The sequence below is a fragment of the Taudactylus pleione genome, unplaced genomic scaffold (genome assembly GCF_031769625.1).
Source record: "Taudactylus pleione unplaced genomic scaffold, aTauple2 ptg001166l, whole genome shotgun sequence".
Classification (NCBI taxonomy): domain Eukaryota; kingdom Metazoa; phylum Chordata; class Amphibia; order Anura; family Myobatrachidae; genus Taudactylus; species Taudactylus pleione.
The window spans coordinates 294,464-313,424 of NW_028285567.1; the positions used below are offsets into that span (position 1 = coordinate 294,464).

General features: G+C 45.3%; 1 protein-coding gene across 5 annotated transcripts in view; it reads left to right on the forward strand.

The window, feature by feature from the left end:
* The window catches only part of HTT (huntingtin), a 193,421-nt gene that overhangs the window by 71,423 nt on the left and 103,037 nt on the right, over positions 1–18,961 (forward strand). For all 5 annotated transcript variants that reach the window (XM_088462238.1, XM_088462236.1, XM_088462240.1 and 2 more), the window contains 3 exons: positions 8,486–8,606; positions 13,041–13,186; positions 14,319–14,470. In XM_088462238.1, the coding sequence (XP_088318364.1) occupies positions 8,486–8,606; positions 13,041–13,186; positions 14,319–14,470 (419 nt within the window). The remainder of the gene's footprint in view (positions 1–8,485; positions 8,607–13,040; positions 13,187–14,318; positions 14,471–18,961) is intronic.

An 18,961-nucleotide genomic window follows, 5' to 3' on the forward strand; every position in this document is an offset into this window, starting at 1 on the left:
CTGGCTTCCCTATGTCCTGTAACCTTACCAATATCCGTACCACCGTTCCCTATATGGCAGCACCACTGATGGATGATTCTGACTGTATTTATTGGTGCTGTTTTTCTCGGCAATGTGAGTGTGTGATAATCCTTCCACTACATTGCCATGCCTGCATCAGTCAGGCTATGAGCCTCTGATACCATCTGAAAAACACTCGATCTATTGCCCCCCTCCACTTCCCCCTCTTAGCTGGCTGAGGTGGCATCTGAGTTGCAAGGGGCATTTTCTTTAAGGCAATGGATGTCCATGCAAGCCTCTCCATTGTTTTCTGCTGTCTCAAGATTTGCTCAGTCTCCAAGTTGTCCTTGGCTAGCATTACCTATCATGGAAAACTTCTCCTTGAGCTGGAGGGAAAAATTCCCACCGAGGCCAGGCGCTGGAGGGCGGACCTGTCATCAGCGGGATAGTTCTCAGAAGAATAACCAGATTTATTGCTCAGATTTTTTTTTGACCACTTTCATAAGCAGCTCAACAGTGCCTACTGATTTTTTTTTGTTTGTTTTTTACCAGCATCCCAGACAGATTTTGTTTTTAGTAAGATTTTCCTCCATGCCGGTGTCCCAAGACTTTCAATCTCTCCTTTCCAGGGGGTGGTGTTTCCAGTGTCGCAAGCGAATGTTTCAAGCAAGGCCACGCACATTTTTTCATGGTTTACAAAAAATAAATGAACTTATTCTATTTCAGATCTTGTTCCTAAAACTTTTCAGATATAAAATTTAATTACTCCCACATTAGTGGCATCCGTAGAACCCTTTTTTTATTATCACATTGACTTTCCGGCTGCCTACCTTTCCTTCCTGGTCTGCCTAGCACAGGGTCCTGTAATTTGAATACTTGGCCAACACTTTTGGATTTTTGCCCTCACCTTCAACCTGTCCATAATGTTGAGGGTTTTTACCAAGGTAATAATGACAGTCATGGTCTCGCTCTGGCTACAGGGAATTTGTGTGAATCCTCTACCAAAAGCTCTTTCTCTAGAGGGGAGAAAGTCCAGCCCACGCCTAACCTTGTCCACTCTAACATACTTGAGTTGAAGACTTATCTGAAACCTGCACATACCTTCCTCAGTGTGGAATTCAATCCAGACAAAGGTCTTCCTCCGTTAGGAAAAGGTCCATGGTTGTTTGGAGCTTCTATCTGATCTGCATACACAGACATGGCAGAGGGCCCAGGCTGATGCCTGACTTCAAGACCCGATCTCTTAAGTTAGGGCACTTTACTTCAACAGAGTTTACTTCTGGTGGTTTTAACAGAGTGGCAGTTGAAGCCATAATCCTTAGAGCTAATAGTAATCTTGACCATGAAGTTCAGACCATGAGCATGGCTCAAATCCTGTTTCAGCCAAGACTTGCCACAGGGTTTGGAAGATCTGCTTTTCCTGATATAAAGTGATTTGGTTTCCATCTCTTCTTTTCACTTGGACCTGTTGCTGCCGTTACTGTAGGAAGGTGTGAAAGGTGGTGTAAAGTTCAGGTCTTCTGCAGATTGATTAGCTAGTGCTATACGTGGGGTGAGTTGGTGCATGGCCTGTAGAAGGAGTATTTTTTTATTTTTTTTATTTACTTGGTGTCCAGCTCAAGAGAACGCAGAGCCTATACTTTCCATTCCTGTGTCCTTCAATGAACTACAAGAGGAAATGGTTTAATGGCCGTTACAAAAAGCGTGTTAGTCTCTCTCATTGTGTTACTGTGGCTTAATTTGCATGTCGAATTGTCCATAATTTATTTGACACTCCATTTATTGACACACTGGGGTTGATTCTTGTTTGGGATCAAAACAAGTGTTAAGAAACACCACAGTATTTGTATAAGACCCCTAGAGCCATGCTACAGAGGTCTTCTGCCTATAAAAGCCGCCCTTTCTTCCCTTAGACCAAGGTACACTCACCGGTACTTAGGATGCAGCCAGGTCTTAAAACTTAGGATGTTAGGAACTTCTACATTACTCTGGTGATCGCAGGATATTTGGCTGGAGGAGTATTAACAAAGCAATATACAGGCAAATTAGATATAAATGCTGGAAGCACCTACAGGGCAACTACAGAGCAGGCCTGGTAATATATTGCAAGCAAATAATTAAGAAACAGAGATGGACAATCAATTTGAATAGCGGGTGCAGCTTTCAATAATATACAGTAGCGTAGGTGAACAATCACTGTGAATAGCAGACTAGATAAACACTTGTAGCAGGCTATAACAGCTTGCAGATAGTAATTACACTAATACCACTTTCAGACAGAAAAATCCCCAAAACCCGGGTATTTCCCATATCGTTCAACCCGGGAATTTGCTCCTAACCCCCTTTCACACAGCACATAATTCCCGGGAAATTCCTGGGTAGACCCCTTTCACACAGAACCCAGATTATCCCTGCAATATACAGTGTGTCATAATAAATGGACTGCTTTTATGGCACACAGAGATGAGGTCATGAAAAGTGGGTGGTGTCTGCTCACTGCATACATACAATGACATAGTATAGATGACACAAGTCTTGTTTTGCAATCAAATTTTTTTTATTTGAAAGCCTCATGTTATGTACATGTTATGTCACATGTAACACCTGCTGTATTACATTTTTTTAAAGTGCTTCTTTTATTTTTCAACAAATATGCATTAGCCATTAACAACATGGCCTTAATGCATTCAACAATTTAAATATATATTAATATATATGTAAAGACAATAGAAAAATAGGTTGTGCTGTCATGGAACTGAAAAATATAATAGGGGAGGCACCCCAACTATTAGAACTGTGTGTCAGGGCCAGCCTTAGAAAGACACATATACAGTATACATTTGGTAATATAGCGGCCACACATGGGAGAAAGCTCACGACTGGCCTGTTAAGTGCAGTATACAAAACATTCTAAATTATGTACACCCCCATATATACACGTAGCTGACTTAAAGGGCACCCATACATTGCCCTAAGCTCTTGCCAGGCCTGTTAACGGCAGGATAAACAATATTGTCAAAAACAACAAGATTCAACAAAAAGAAATATAAAGTAGACAGCAAACATGTAAAACATCATACAAGTCTACAACTGTCTGTAGGCAGTGCTGACAATAGTGCTAAGTGGAGTGTTATGATGAGTGCCATCTGAATAACTATGCACTCTGCCATCCTGTGTATTAATGCCCGTGCCATCTGCATAAGTATGCACAGTGCCATACTAATTAGTATTTCCTGTGCCATCAGGACTATTATGCACAGTGACATGTGGAGTGCTAGGCACTGTGCCCTCTGGACTGGTATTGGCATGTGGATTACTATTCCCTGTGCCATCTGGATAACTATGCACTGTGCCATGTGCCATGTGGAGTAGCATGAGGTGGATTGGAGGGGTTACTTTGCAGAAATGGTAGCCCTCTGCTATGCTGTTGGTAATTTCTAACAGGACCCTCAGAGTACTGAGGAGGATACATTACATAAGGTTGTGGAGTGTGTAACCTAGACACTAGACCGTTAAGGAAGGACATCTGCGCCTCTCTGTTTTCACGTGAAATTCGTTCGTGTAGACCAACAAGCTGACTGACAAATGAATTTTGTAACTCTCATTGTCAGAGAAGAGCTGGAGTCGGGCATCCTCCTGTGCCCGGAATTCAGCATCAGAATCTCGCAGCTGATTTACCAGGATTCTGGTCATTGTGCGCGTTGCTAGCTCCATCTTGGAAGTTTTTTTCTTCCGCTCTGGTACTTCAAAGACTAGGAATAGAAGAAAAGAAAAAATACATTTACAAATGAATTCAAAGCCGTAAAGTAAACATATGTGCTTGCGGCCTACTGCCCACTAGCTTCACATTGCAACACATACATTGAGTTTGGATTTCAGCATAGTAAAATCAGCATAGTCATACTATAATGACAAGTCAATATAGGACAATGTTAACATCCCAAAAATAGTGGGTGTATAGTAACTTACTGTTCCTGTGCAATGTCGGAGTCTCAGTCTGTGCAGGAGTTGGCATCCCACTCGTACTGCTTCCACTCGCCTCAACCACACCGTCAAGTGTATTGGTGTCTGGGACCCCCGTGGCAGCCATCGGATCTGTGTCACTTATCTCTGTGATGTCATCAAAGAGTATTGGTGGTGTCAATGGGCAGGATTGGCTGTTCTCCGGGGTAACACTTCGTGAAGATGCACAACTAGACAATGATATGGCAATGGGATTAACCAGTGCAGATTTGCCAAAGACTTCATTACACTGATCGTAGTAAACCCATTCCATTCTGGCAGCACCAGTTTTCCGCCTGTTATGGTCGTGAACTTTGTTGTAGTATTTGCGTAGAGCTTTCACTTTGACTATCGCGTCCTTCACTGTGCCACTGATCTGTTTGCGGATCTCCTCCTCCCCTCTGAGTGCCAGCAGCTCACGGATCTCCTCATCCTTCCAGTGCGCCATGCTTCTCTCTCTCTCTCCTTTTCTGCAGCACAATTATGACATCAGACGCCAGCTCCACTGCCCCGCCCGCTCAGCCGATCAGCCTGTGCACCGCCATCTCAGCCAATAAGCGCTGTTTACTATGCCCGGAGTTGAAAAACCCGGGTCGGCGCCTTTCAGACAGCCACCAACCCGTGTAAGACCCGGGAAAAACCCTGGTAAATATCTGGGTCGAAGTACCGGGAATTAGGTCCATTGTTGACCCTTTCAGACAGAAAAAAAACCCGGGTCGACCCGGCAAGAGCCGGAAAATTACCGGGTTCTTTTCTCTGTCTGAAAGGGGTATTAATGGAGCATACACACGGTCAGATTTTTCTTCAGATCTGAACGATAACGATTTAAAAAATCGTTCAATCGTTCATATCTGAAAGAAAATCTGACATATCTGTCAGATGAACGATACGCGTTCCCGATGGTCAGATAACGATATCTGACATCTGATGTTTTGCAGTCAGACTTGGACGATTCCATTCATTTCAATGCAGCCAAAAATCGTTCAAATCTTTGGTAAAATCGTTCATCTGACCGTGTGTATGCTCCATAAGAGTTCAGAGGCTATTAAAATAAAATTGCTCACAGTTGTGGAGACAAGATCCTGGTTCCTATCAGGCTGGGGGTCTCCAGGTACACGGAGCAGGCACCGTTTGTTTTTCAATGTATGTGATCTTTGAAGGACAATTACAGATAACAATTGAAATTAAATATATTAATAGCACATATAGAGGTGCTAACTTTACCCAGCATTATTATCGTATGTAAATTGCTAATGTTCTCTTGATGTATCGCTTTGACCCCCTTCCAACACCTTCATATTTTATATTTATTGCAACCCACTGACTGATGCCCTGGACCATGAAACATGGTCAGACCTACACATAGGAAAAAGACCGGATTACCATGCTAAGGAGCCAACCTACTATGGAATGTCATGGTCATTTGGTCATGTGTCTTCCAGATCCTGTCCATAATGATTACTGCTATAGCGTCTGCTGAAATCCGGCTGCTTCTACAGAATTGTGAATGCTCCTGTACAATGACTGAACTTGAAATGTTTGGTATTGTTCTTGCATATGATCTGCAGCTTAGTGCAAGCTGTTGCCATCTGTTATCATCCACTTTAGGAGTAGATTAAATTCCAGGTGATTGTGTGCTTAGTGCCTCTGGATTGGTTGCTTAAAGGGGACTATGTAACCATCCATCTGCACTGGTTCTCCTTTTTACCCCATAGAGTTGCCCAAAAATATCAGCCAGCAGGATCCCAACTGTCTGGCTGTAGTGTTTTTAAGTAAGCTTGAACAAAGTTGTGTTTGTGTGTGTGTGTGTTTATAATGCAGGTTACACACTGCAGTGACACACCGGCCAACCATCCCGACGACCGAGTGACCGATTTTATATAGGTATACACAATTGCCAAACGGCCATTTGATGTGTCTGGCCAGACATCACAACTTGGCAGGCATTCAAATTTGCCCATTCATTTGTGGTGTTGGCGGTTCCTGCAGCCAGCATAACGAGTTGGTCGGTTGCCCGTACACACCGGCAGATGTGCACGATATATCTATCCGATATATGGCATCTAATGTACTGCATGGCTGACACGTTATATCTGTATATTAAGTTGTTATTGATTATTATTTGTCATTATTATTATCCTTTATTTAGTTCTGCAGCGCCTAACTACATAAACAATTGCGTAGAACAAGAGAGCAGTGACTTACAGTTAGGGATGTGCAGGCTCGGTTCTACTCGGTTCCGTTCGGTTCTTTTTACCGGATCTTATTGGGTTTCAGCTGTCACGAGTTTTGGATAGCCAATAAGATTCGGTAAAAAGAACCGAACGGAACCGAGTAGAACCGAGCCTGCACATCCCTACTTACAGTACAAGACAATGCAGGACAAGTACATGACAAGTACATGGTATATAAACATTGCTGCAACAGCGGTTACAACACTCAAATAAGTAGGACGGTGACAGTTGTCAAGGGTTGGGGGACAAAGGTAATAGTAAGGGAAGATCCCAGCTAACTCATTTCGATTGTGGTGTACACAGGGGATTCTTAAGGTTAACCTTTTATTTGAGGGTTCGGAAATTGAGTTTTCCCTCCGTTCAAGCTAAATGGTGTTTGCCTAACAGTGAAATTTGGAAATGCCTTCAAATAAAGCACATTCTCTCGAATTTGGGCCCTCCTAGTGCATATAGGCTGGGGACTACCCTATTTGAAAATGTGTGTAGCTCGAGAGCCCCCGTCACACCCACTGTCCTCGATTTATACAATGTTGATTGAACATCTTTTTTCTGTTAGACCTAATTCTCTTTCTGAATGGGAATCCGATCTACAGGGTTTAATGGGAGAGGATGATTGGCCAGAGGTCTTCAGAAATACTTTCTCCGCCTCTTCTAATGCGTTAGTAATGGAGACACACTACAAAGTCCTCTCACGCTGGTACCACTGTCCCAGTTAGCTCTCTAGAATGTATCCAGGAGTGCCTAGTACTTGTTGGAGATGTGGGACGGAAAGGGGAACCCCTCTACATATCTGGTGGGAGTGCTCTTCTCTTAGACCTTTTTGGGACAAAGTAATTGAAACGGCAAGTCTTATTCTCCAGGAAGATTTGCCTACCTGCCCCAGTTTCTGGCTACTGAATCTCATTCGAAAACCCCATGCTCATTTCAAAAAGTCTCTATTACGTCATATGTTGAATGCTTCCAAAACGTGATCCCTGTCCACTGGAAGGCCAGGTTGGCTCCCTCCATGTCGGAATGGTGTACACGTCTTAATCATTATATGTCTATGGATGTTTTCATTTTACCACATACAGATAAGGGCCAGAATTTCACTGTGACCTGGTATCCATGGTGGCACTATAAGGAGTCTGACCATTATAAGACGCTCAGTCAGGATTAAGGAAGATAACAAATAGACTCTGGTAGATATCTTGTAGTTCACTAGAAACAGATGGTCGGACGTATTGTTTTTGCTATCTGGTTTGAGGCTTTTCTGGGGTTTTTTTTTTTTCCTCTCACCTTTTTTCAATTTCCCCCCTTTTTATTTTCTTTTCATTCTGATATAATTGTTTAAGATATAGGTTTTGTTGTAAAATGTGATCATATTTTGTAATATTTTTATCAAATTGAAAAACCAAATGTTGATTCTTTTGTTACGCTATTAATTGGAATTTTCTGTATGGGAGATATGATGTTTGTATTATGCTATGGTCTTCAATAAAAACATAATGCGTAAAAAAAAAATAGTAAGGGAAGATAAATCACATGGGGCAACAGTGCCCTGCTCAGACAGACAGGGATAACACAGGTGGTTTAGATAGAGACAGTGTGTTGGGATGAGAGATGGAAGACTATGATGAAGAAGTAGGTCCATTCGATGTTTTGCAGAGAGGTGGAGAGTCTGACAGGTAGAGGTAGAGAATTTCAGAGGTAGTGACCAGCACGTGCAAATTCTTGGAGGTTGTCATGGGAGGAAGTAATCAGGTGGCAGGAGAGGCGGCATTCTTTAGTGGAGCGAAGAGGGCGGACGGGAGTGTGAAGGGAGATAATGTCAGAGATGTAAATGGGAGAGGATTGGGTGTAAGCTTTGTAAGTGAGTGTAAGAAGCTTGAATTGGTTTCTGAAGGGGAAGGGCAGCCAGTGTAGGCCTTGTAGGAGAGGGGTGGCAGATGTAGAACGTTTGGAGAGGAAGATGGGCCGGGCAGCAGCATTGAGAACAGATTGGAGTGGAGAGAGACGGGAGTCAGGGAGGCCAGATAGGAGGAGGTTACAGTAGTGCAATCTGGAGATGACCAGTGAGTGGATGAAGGTCTTAGTTCACAGATATATTGTATGTACACACCCGCAGATGCACTGAACGATTTATCATTTGTTGGCTGTCCTAACGTTATGTTGTACAGTGTGCACCCAGCTTATATATTTGTGAAACATGCTGAAAGGTCTGGCCACAATGCGATTGTTACATATGTTTGCTCTGACTTTACCTGCAGGATCTACAGAGGGTACAATATCCTGCAGAGTCCGACTGATGTCAGTATGGAAAATAACTTGTCCAAGGTTATCACCGCTGTTTCTCACGCTTTGACCACATCGACCACACGAGCTCTCACGGTAAATATGACAGTTGTCATCTTTCATTAATAGTAACTAAAGGCAATATAAGATGTTTTCCAAATTGCACGTTTAGGGCTAAACTAATCCCGCTTGTTTCTACTATATTAGATGCATTACAGCAGGTTCTGCTAAGTTAGTGGCAGGTCCTTGGGTAATTGTTGGCGTATGAAATCTTGGTCTCTTGATGATACTTTCAAATATTCTTGTCTATTTTGCCTTTTTATGCTTTAGGCTGTGGCTTACCTTTTCCTCTCTTGCTCATGTTCATGCTGAAAGTCTGACTTCATGGTACTTAAGTAACATTAATCTGGGGTACCAGGTTGTTTTTTTACTTTTCTTTTTTAGCGCATACCCCAAACTGTTTTTCTTCTTCAGGGTCCATAGGGATCCACAGGGATACCATGGCCAAAATGTGGTTGGATTGATCCAGGCACCTAACCGTTAAACTTTCAGCTCCCAGGATGCCTCAGGTCCTCCTCCACATATACCCTGCCTCCCAGCCACAGGCACTCAGTTTTGAGTTTGGTGCGGCAGGTCCAAGCTATTTATTTAATATTTTTACTATTAGAGTAAGCAGCGCTAGGCATCCTAAAGGACGCTTGTGCTGCTGCTCCATCTACCCCCGCCAACGTTGCAACACCAGTAACCTGACTGGTGATTTCGACGGGCACCAGCAGAGCTTGGCTAGCGGCGATGCCGGAACTGCAGCCGGAAGCACGGGAACGTGGTAGCCTGTACCCGTGGGGGTTGGAGACCTGCCGGAGGCTGCTGTAGTTTGGAGACCGTTGCGTCCGGTCCCCCACTAGGCCACCGGGGCAAGTCAGTCTGGTGTCGGGGACAGTGGCGGCGGCCATGTATAAGTCTAGCGCACCCGGGTGGTAGCATAGGGGAGGTAGGCTCTCCCCGGCGGCCCCTCCCCCAGCCCAGATGCCGATCCAGCTGAGGTATTTCTGTGTTTGGGTTGCTCCTCCTAACTCCTCTGTTGTGAGACACCCTGCGACCACTATCATTGTTGTGTCGAAGCTGCTGGTCTCAGGAGGTTTGGGTCTGGTCTCCCTGTACCTCTCCCCAGAGGCCAGGTTATACAGTGCTCAAAACCCTACCAAGCCTTGAGCTTCGAGTAGTTGATTCAGGGCCCATTGCAAGTATATTATATATGCATTGTATATGACTTTTGCTAGCTCTGCTGTGTTGTTACTGCCTTTATTTTTCTGTACTGTCAGGTATAACTATCTCTACTATTTCTCCTCAACCCTTTGCTACCGGTGTGTGGGGATTAAATATATATATATATATATATATATATAATATATATTTTCAAATTGTACTTCACATTTATTTTGTTATTTGTGAAGGCAGTCACATTTGCACTTACTTATTATGTCTAAGAATAAAAGGGTAAACTGGAAACTGAGGCCCCGGTGCTGGTTTCACGTAAGTTGTTTGGTGGGCTTGTCCCCTCAGGATTTTATACAGGATGGTTTGTGTGCTGTTTGTTATAAAGAACCACCTCACCAGTCCAGTTTACCAGCCCCTGTACAGGAGCCATCTTGGGTGTCCTCCTTGTCTCAGGTTATGACGCAGCTAGTGGACCGTTTGGCTACTCCCACACTGCCCAGAGTACGGCCCAGTCAGCTGCTGCATTTCAAAAAATGTTGCAGGCATACAGACTGGTAGTCATTAAAGCGCCTAAGTGGACAATATCATTTTATCAGTCTGCTCAGAATGTAGATTCAGACGCATCATCTGAGGAATCGGATGATGCGCCAGGTTCTTCTCCCAGGTCTATCTCAGGAGAGGAGGGCCATCCTCGTACAGTGGATGTTCCTTCTTTGTTGAGGGTGGTCAAATCAATCCTAAATATGCAGGATGATGAGCCAGCCCCTAGACCTAAGGCTCCAGTGTTTAAACCACCAGAAGGTGGTAAAAGCTGAGTTTAAGTCTGAGCAGCTCATTGAACTTATGGAAGAAGCATGGAGTAACCAGGATAAACTGTTCCATGTTACTAAAAGATTAGCATCTTTGTATCCTTTCCCATCTACTGAATGTACTAAGTGGAAAGTCCCTCCTACTGTGGATGCTCATGTGACACATTTAGTCAGGATTGCTACGTTACCTACACTGTCAGCATCTTCCCTTAAAGGTCTTACAGACAGAAAACTTTAAACATGTCTTAAATCAGTGTTTTCATTGTCTGGAGCTGTTGCTCGACCAGGGGAGAAGTTGCAATAGATGCTGGGCTCCTGGCTTCTAAAGCATTGGCAGCTTTGGTTGTTGCTTGTAAAGCCCTTTGGTTAAGGTCCTGGAAAGAAGATACCGGATCCAAGAAACTCTGTAATCCTTACCTTTTTATGGAAACATACATTTTGGAGTAGAATTGGATAAGATAGTGGCTACTCTGGCAGCCTCAAAATCTACATGTCTGCCATCAACAGCTACATCAAACTCTAGGCAATCTTCTTTTCGGTCCTTTCGTCCTCAGGGAAGAGCAAAAAGACAGCCTTCCTCCAGACCGTCTAGTTCTCGCAGGACCACTAAGCAGACAAAAAAAAGATCCTGGCCGATCAGACGTCCAGCCTTTAAGCCAAACGACAAACTCTCTGCCTGAGTGGGCGGGCCTCCTCCTGGGCTCCCCAACAGTTCGGGTTTTACAGATATCCATGGTTGAGCACAGGTGGCTTAATTAGAACCTCAGTCAATTTGATTTGACCACCTGTGCTCAGCCATGGATTTCTCTAAAACCGGAACTGTTGGGGAGCCTTGAGTTCCGCATTTGGGAACCTCTGCATTTGCTATTCCTCTGCTTGGCCTTCCAGGATGAGTTTCATGTGTCAGATCCCCCTATGTCCTGGTGTCCAAACCTCAGGGCTTTACTGAGGTCATGATTTGCACAGCTGCTCTTATGTTTTGTCACAGTGTCATGGTCATCCTTTATCTAGACAGTATCTTGGTGACATCCCGATCCAGGCAGATGGTGACTCATTCTCCTTCTCACTTTGGTGCTCTTGGAGTGCCATGGTTGTTTTTGGTTGTTCATGTAGTCCCTTACAGTGTTCCCGGGGCTCCGGTCCTTCCTTCATGTTGGCTTTTTTTGTTTTGCAGTATTTTTATCCGTTCTGACCAATTTGCGCACTACAATCCGGTGCTGTGTAAGGAGGTGGGAATATGGTCTGCGTCTATCCTATTTAAAAAAAAAAAAAAAAAAAAAAAAAGTGCTCATGGAACAGGTCTCCCATGTATTTTGGGCATCTTGGCTATTTCACAGGCAAATTGGCATGTTTCTTAAGTTTAAAGGTCTTGCTGACCCATAAGCCTTTTTCTTCCCGCATTTATCATTGTACTTTGATGTCCTTGTTGACCTGGTTTAAGGAATGGAGAAGCCTAATAGCTAGCATCTTTTCCTCCAGGTAGTCTCTAAATTCTGTCATGTGGAGGTTCCTCTCCCTGGTGGACTTTCGGCACCTGCAGGCACTGAATCTAGATGTTAAGGATGTTCTAAAGTGACAGGAGATCGCGGGCCGCTATTCAATTGCTGGCGATTTTCGCGCTGATCGCGCCCATAGAGGTCAGGTTTAGCCGCGTAAAGCAGCTAAACCCGGCCAAAGTGCTGGGCGCGACCGCGAAAAGTGATGTTTGGATGCCCAAACAGGTCACTTTTCGCACATTTCAGCTCTCATCCCCCTGGGGCTGCGAGCTGAAATGTAGCGCTGGCAGCTGATCGCGCCCGACAGGAGCAAGAATTGAATAGCTCCGTCGGGCGCGATAGGGGCTGGAAACAGTTGAATTCCGCCCATTATGTCAATTTATGCAGAACTTACCTATCATAGTGCCCATTCTAATATGTAGACAGTAATGTAGGAACGTGTGCAGATGATTAAAAGCGCATAAGGACAGATGGGTGGGGTGCAAATACCAAGCAGAAGGAGTCCAGGACCAAATCAAATAGTGTTATGTCCATGTGATAGGCAAAACCTGTGCTGTTGGCTGCAATCTTAAAACATGTGGACAAACAGAAGTGCAACCCTGTTAACCACCACATACCTGATCCTAAGGGTGACCTCTTAGCACAATTTACTTAATTTAATAATGATTGCAGAATTTCTCAATAAGAAACTTTTGGCCCAGGGGAGCCATGAAAAACAATGCTGATACTCTAGGGCGCCGTCATTCAAAAAAGTTTGGAAACCACTGGACTAGAGCTTGAAGTACATTTCATTTATGTTTTTTTATTTGCTTTATGACTTTCGATAATCCTACTAACAGAATATTCTGGCGCTATATAAGTAGCTGTTAATTAATAGATACGAGCATAAACCAATGCCGGGCTTGGATACGGCGTTCCGTCCGTGACACTGGAAGCCATAAAATAGCATTGCAAACGGAACAGACTGATTTATACTTGGGACTTATTTCTGCTCTCTTGCCATTTAGTTTGGGTGCTGCGAAGCTTTATGTCTCTTATCAACGGCATATCCAGTATGCACATGGAGTGTCGGCTGGCATTGTGGATACGTCGTTTCCTCCGGTGCGCAGGCTTCACGGATCCAAGTGTATAAGAACCGAGGCCGTTCCTTCAGGTAAATCGGCTGTAGGTAATCTGACCTGCAGTGTATTAATAATAATGGGATGTGATTGGTAGTAAGAATGGCTAGCTTGATAAGCCCAGAGGAATGGGTAACAGCCTGAAGTTTGGGTTACTGTATGTGCAAACTAAGTTACCTAGAGTATTACGTGGTTACCTTTTAGCTGGGTCTGGGTATGAGGGTTAATGCTTAAATCACTATATTAAAGAAACTCCAACCATAGTTTTCATATTTCCATTTTAATTAGTTTTTTTTAATGTAATGCAGAGCTGAACTTTCAGTGCATTTGTTGCGGTTTCCTTTCTCTACATCTACTGTTAATGGATGGCGAATTTGGTGTGCTACTCTGAGGATAATAGAATTAGACCAAGTGTATTTGTTCAGGAGGTGCGAGTAGGTTGGTCACAAGAATAGCTAGAGGGGAGAGTGCGTATGCCAGAAACAGATACACATCCTAAGGGAAGCTGGTATTCCTTATGTGACACAATGAGGTGTAAAAAGGGGATGCAGTCAGGAAGCCGATGGTTGCAATGTCGACTGACGGCTTCCCGACTGTCAAATGCTAGCATACCGATCGAAGGTAAGCCGGGCGCGGACAGCTGCATAGGCTAGGGGCTCCTTAGGGTTAGGCAGCCCCTGGGGAGGGTTAGGGTTGGGCTAGGGGAAGAGGGGGTTAGGGTTAGGCACCCCTCGGCTGAGGTTATGGTTAGGCACCCCCCGGGAGACTTAGGTTTAGGCTGCGGGGAAGGCGGAGTTATGTTTAGGCACTTGGGGGGGGGGGGGTTAGGGTTAGGCACCCCTAAAGGAGTGTTAGGGGGTAGAATAGGGTTAGTTGTACTTACCTTTTTTAGCTGCGGGTTCACCCCTGCCGGGCTTCCGCTGTCAGGACTTGAACCGCCGGCCATACTGATTCCGTAAAAAGGGGGGCGTGGATCAAAGTAATGTGTGGGGTTCAGGCTATTTTGGAGGACCATGCTCTATATCCATGAAAGCAGTTCTTCTGTCTGTTGACCGTTTGCTTTAGTAGATAGAGGATACATGTGATCGGTTCACGTAGTAATGTTAAAGGGGCTGTTTATCTCTGTTGTTTTTCTAAATATGAAACTGTAACTGGTCTTGTTTTCAGCATTTCCCAGCAGAGCCCCTCAGAGGAGCCCCGGAAGAGCTGCACCGCTGGCATGGCCAATATGATGCTGTCTCTGCTGTCTTCTGTCTGGTTCCCCCTTGATCTCTCTGCTCACCAGGACGCCCTGATCCTTGCTGGAAACTTGCTGGCAGGTGTGTACGTAAGATAGAACTGAAAAGTGCAGGAAGCTGCACTTACATGTGGTCACACCCCTTACTACGGGTTGGGTACGGGAAGCTGGCGCTCTGGGTCCCGGCGGTCAAAATCCCGACCAGGTTACAATGCCGACACCTAAAGGTAACTACTCCTAACCTAACCCTACCCCTAACACTCGCTCCCTGGTACCTTTACCTAACCTCCCCCCCTAGTGCCTAAACCTAACCCTCTCTCCCTGTGCCTTAAACCTATCCTCACCCTAAACCTCCTTCTAACTCCAGTACTTACCTTTGGAATTCCGGTGTTCAGGATTTTGACTGCATCCCCCTTGCTACTATTCTATAACATATATATATGCAGACTTAAACAATTGGTAGTGACTACTCCCTGAATGGTAACATGATGTTTACCCCATGCCAGCTGCTAGGGCTGATGTAACATAGGTTTGTGTATTTAGGGATTTCACACAGTCTTTGGATACCAGAGTTACTGGGATAGGTTGCACACAAACAGCCTATTACGGACTCTTGCGGTGTCCTGAGAAATATAATTTCTCCTTCAGGGTCCATATGGATCCACAGGAATACCATGGCGAAAATGTGGTTGGAGTGATCCAGGCACCAAACAGTTAAGCTTTCAGCTCCCAGGATGCCTCAGATCCTCCTCCACATATACCCTGCCCCTGGCCACAGGCATTCAGTTCTGAGTTTGGTGTGGCAGGATTCAGACGCACCGTTATAACAAGGGGACTGCTCATGCAGTGCCAACCTTTTTAATTTATTTTTACTTTTAGAGCAATCAGTTCTAGGCGTCCTAAAGGACGTCTTTGCTGCTGCTTCACATACCCCCGCCGCAACACCAGTAACCGGACTGGTGATTTCGGCGGTGCTGGGACCCGGGACTGCAGCCGGAAACACGGGGAAGCAGGTAAGGTGGTTCCCCGCTCGCAGGAGGTTTGGGTCTAGACTCCCTGTATACCTCTCCCCAAAGGCCAGGTTATACAGTACTCAAAATCCTACCAAGCCTTGTGCTTCGAGTAGTTGATTCAGAGCCCATTGCAAGTATATTGTATATGCCTTGTATGTGACTTTTGCTAGCTCTGCTGTGTTACTGCCTTTATTTTCTGTATTGTCAGGTATAACTATCACTACTATTTCTCCTCAACCCTTTGCTACAGGTGTGTGGGGAAATTTTTTTTTTCTTTTTTTGTTGTATTCGGTCTGAGAATAAGGGTAAACATGAAACTGAGACCCCGGTGCTGGTTTCATGTAAAAGTGTTTTGGCAGGCTTGTTTGTGTGCTGTTTGTTATATAAAGAAACACCTCACCAGTCCAGTCTACCAGTCCCTGTGCAGGAGCTATCTTGGGTGTCCTCCTTGTCTCAGGTTATGATGCAGCTAGTGGACCGTTTGGCTACTCCCACGCTGCCTCCCTTTATGGGATACCCACAGCAGTTCCAGCTTGCTATGTTTGTTTCCCCTGTAAATCCTTCCTGGATTTTTACTTACGTCAGAGTACGGCTCAGTCAGCTGCTACGTTTTAACAAATGTTGCAGGCGAACAGACCGGTAGTCACTAAAGCGCCTAAGCGGACGATATAATTTTATCAGTCTGCTCAGAATGTAGATTCAGACGCATCATTGGAGGAATCGGATGATGCGCCAGGTTCTTCTCCAGGTTCTATCTCAGCAGAGGAGGACCATCTTTCTACAGTGGATATCCCTTCTTTGGTGAGGGCGGTCAAATTAATCCTAAATATACAGGATGATGAGCCAGCCCCTAGACCTAAGGCTCCAATGTTTAAATACCAGAAGGTGGTAAAACCTGAGTTTAAGTCTGAGCAGCTTACTGAATTTATGGAAAAAGCATGGAGTAAACGGTTCCATGTTACTAAAAGATTAGCATCTTTGTATCTTATCCCACCTACTGAATGTACTAAGCGGGAAGTCCTTCCTACTGTGGATGCGCATGTGACACATTTAGTCATGAGTTCTACATTGCTTATACCGTCAGCATCTTCCCTTAAAGATCCTATAGAAAGAAAACTTGAAACATGTCTTAAATCAGTGTTTTCATTGTCTGGAGCTGTTGCTAGGCCAGCTATGGCCGCGACATGGGTGTCCAATACTGTTGAAGAATGGAAGGGGGCATTGGAAGATACTCTACCGAATGCTACTAGAGAACAGCTGACATATATCTCCCACATACAGGAAGCGGCCTCCTATTTGGGAGAAGCTGCAATAGATGCTGGGCTCCTAGCATCGACAGCTTCGGTTGTTGCTCGTAGAGCCCTTTGGTTAAGGTCCTGGAAAGCAGATACCGGGATCCAAGAAGGCTCTGGAATCCTTACCTTTTATGGAAACATACTTTTTGGAGCAGAATTGGATAAGATAGTGGCTACTCTGGCAGCCTCGAAATCTGCAGGTCTGCCATCAACAGCTGCATCAAAGTCTAGGCAGTCATCTTTTCAGTCATTTCACCCTCAGGGCAGAGCAAAAGAACAGTCTTCCTCCAGACCGTCTAGTTTTCACAGGACCACCAAGCAGCAAACTAAGAGGTCCTGGCCTGTCAGACGTACAGCCTCTAAGCCAGATGACAAACCCTCTGCCTGATGGGGCAGGCCTGCTTCTGAGGGATCCCAAGGTGGGAGGCTGACTTCTTAAATTTGAGTACTACTGGCATTAAACAACAGACTCCTGGATCAATGAAGTGGTCTCTCAGGGGTATGTCCTCACTTTTCAGAGGCATCCTCCCCAGAAGTTTTTTTGCACTACCCCATCAGATTCTATCAAGGCCTTGGCCCTCCAGGAGGCCATTTACTCCTGCTGCTGGCAGGGTGATAATCCCGGTTCCTGTGGTTCAACAAGGAAGGGGTGGTTATTCCATCTGTTTTTGGTTCAGAAACCAAATGGCTCTTATCGCCCTATTCTAAATCTGAAAACCCTCAACAAGTTTATCCGTGTACCCAAGATCCGTATGGAGACTCTTCGGTCAGTTATTTTGGTAATGGAACCTGGGGATATTATGGCTTCCCTGGACATTCAGGATGCGTATCTGCATGTGCCTATTACTCTATCCCACCAACAATTTTTAGTTTGCTGTCCTGCAACAACATTACCAATTTCAGGCACTTTGATCTATCAACGGCCCATCAGTTCTTCACCAAAATAATGGAGGTTATGACGGCCTATCTCAGGCGTCAGGGAATCAGAATACTGCCATACCTGGACTACCTTCTGATATTGGCACAGTCTCCAGCTGTTCTACAACACCATCTCCAACTGACCATTGCCTGCCTACAGACACACGGCTGGATCATCAATTGAAAGAATTCCTCTCTTTCTCCAATAAAGCGGATGGTACATCTGGGGGCACTTCTGGATTCTCAGGCACAAAGGGTATTTCTGCCAAAGGGCAAGATTTTGGCCCTATTATTGCGAGTACACAAATTGCTCCGCGATGCAGGTTCTGTGGTCAATGGTATCCACCTTCGACATGGTGGAGTAAACTCAGTTCCACTCCAGGCAACAATTGATTCTCTCCTGTTGGAATGGGCAGTATCATCTAATACCCAGAGAATCCTTCACACTCCAGCGGTTCGGCTCCCTCTCTCGTGGTGGTTACAAATGGCTCATCTGGACAAAGGTTGCCCATGCTGGATTCAAATTTGGGTGCTGCTCACCACGGATGCCAGTCTTCGCGGTTAGGGGGCGGTGACAAGGTCATCATATTTTTCAGGGAAGATCGACAAATCAGGAAAGTCATTTGCCCATAAACATCCTGGAGCTGCGCGCAATATACAAAGCGCTCATCCTGGCACAGGACCTACTCCAAGGCAGGCCAGTCCAGATCCAGTCCGCACAAAGCGACCACAGTAGCCTATCTCAATCATCAGGGAGGCACGCGAAGTCATGCAGCCATGAGGGAAGTGACAACATTCTGATCTGGGCAGGACATCATCTTCCGGCTGTCTCTGCAATATTCATCCCAGGAGTCCTCAACTGGGAAGCGGACTTCCTAAGTAGTCAGGACATACACGCCGAAGAGTGGGCTCTCCACCCGAGGGTGTTTCAACTCCTGGTGAACAAATGGGGCCTACCAGACGTAGACCTCATGGCCTCACGTCACAACCACAAGGTCCCCAGGTACGGGGCAAGGACCAGAAACCCCTCAGCAGCCTTTGTGGACGAGCTAACAGTGAGGTGGGACTTCAAGCTGGCGTATCTCTTTCCTCCAATTTCCCTCCCAAGGGTCCTCTGGAAATTCAAGCAGGAAAGCGGCACAGTAATACTCGTAGCTCCTGCTTGGCCCAGGCGCCATTGGTTCACCGACATACGGAATCTATCCATAAACAATCCGTTTCCTCTTCCTCTATGGCCGGATATGTTAGTGCAGGGTCCCTGCCTGCATCCGGACTTACCTCGTCTGTCTTTGACGACGTGGCTCTTGAATCTTCCATCTTAAGAGCCACAGGTTTCTCCAGCTTTGT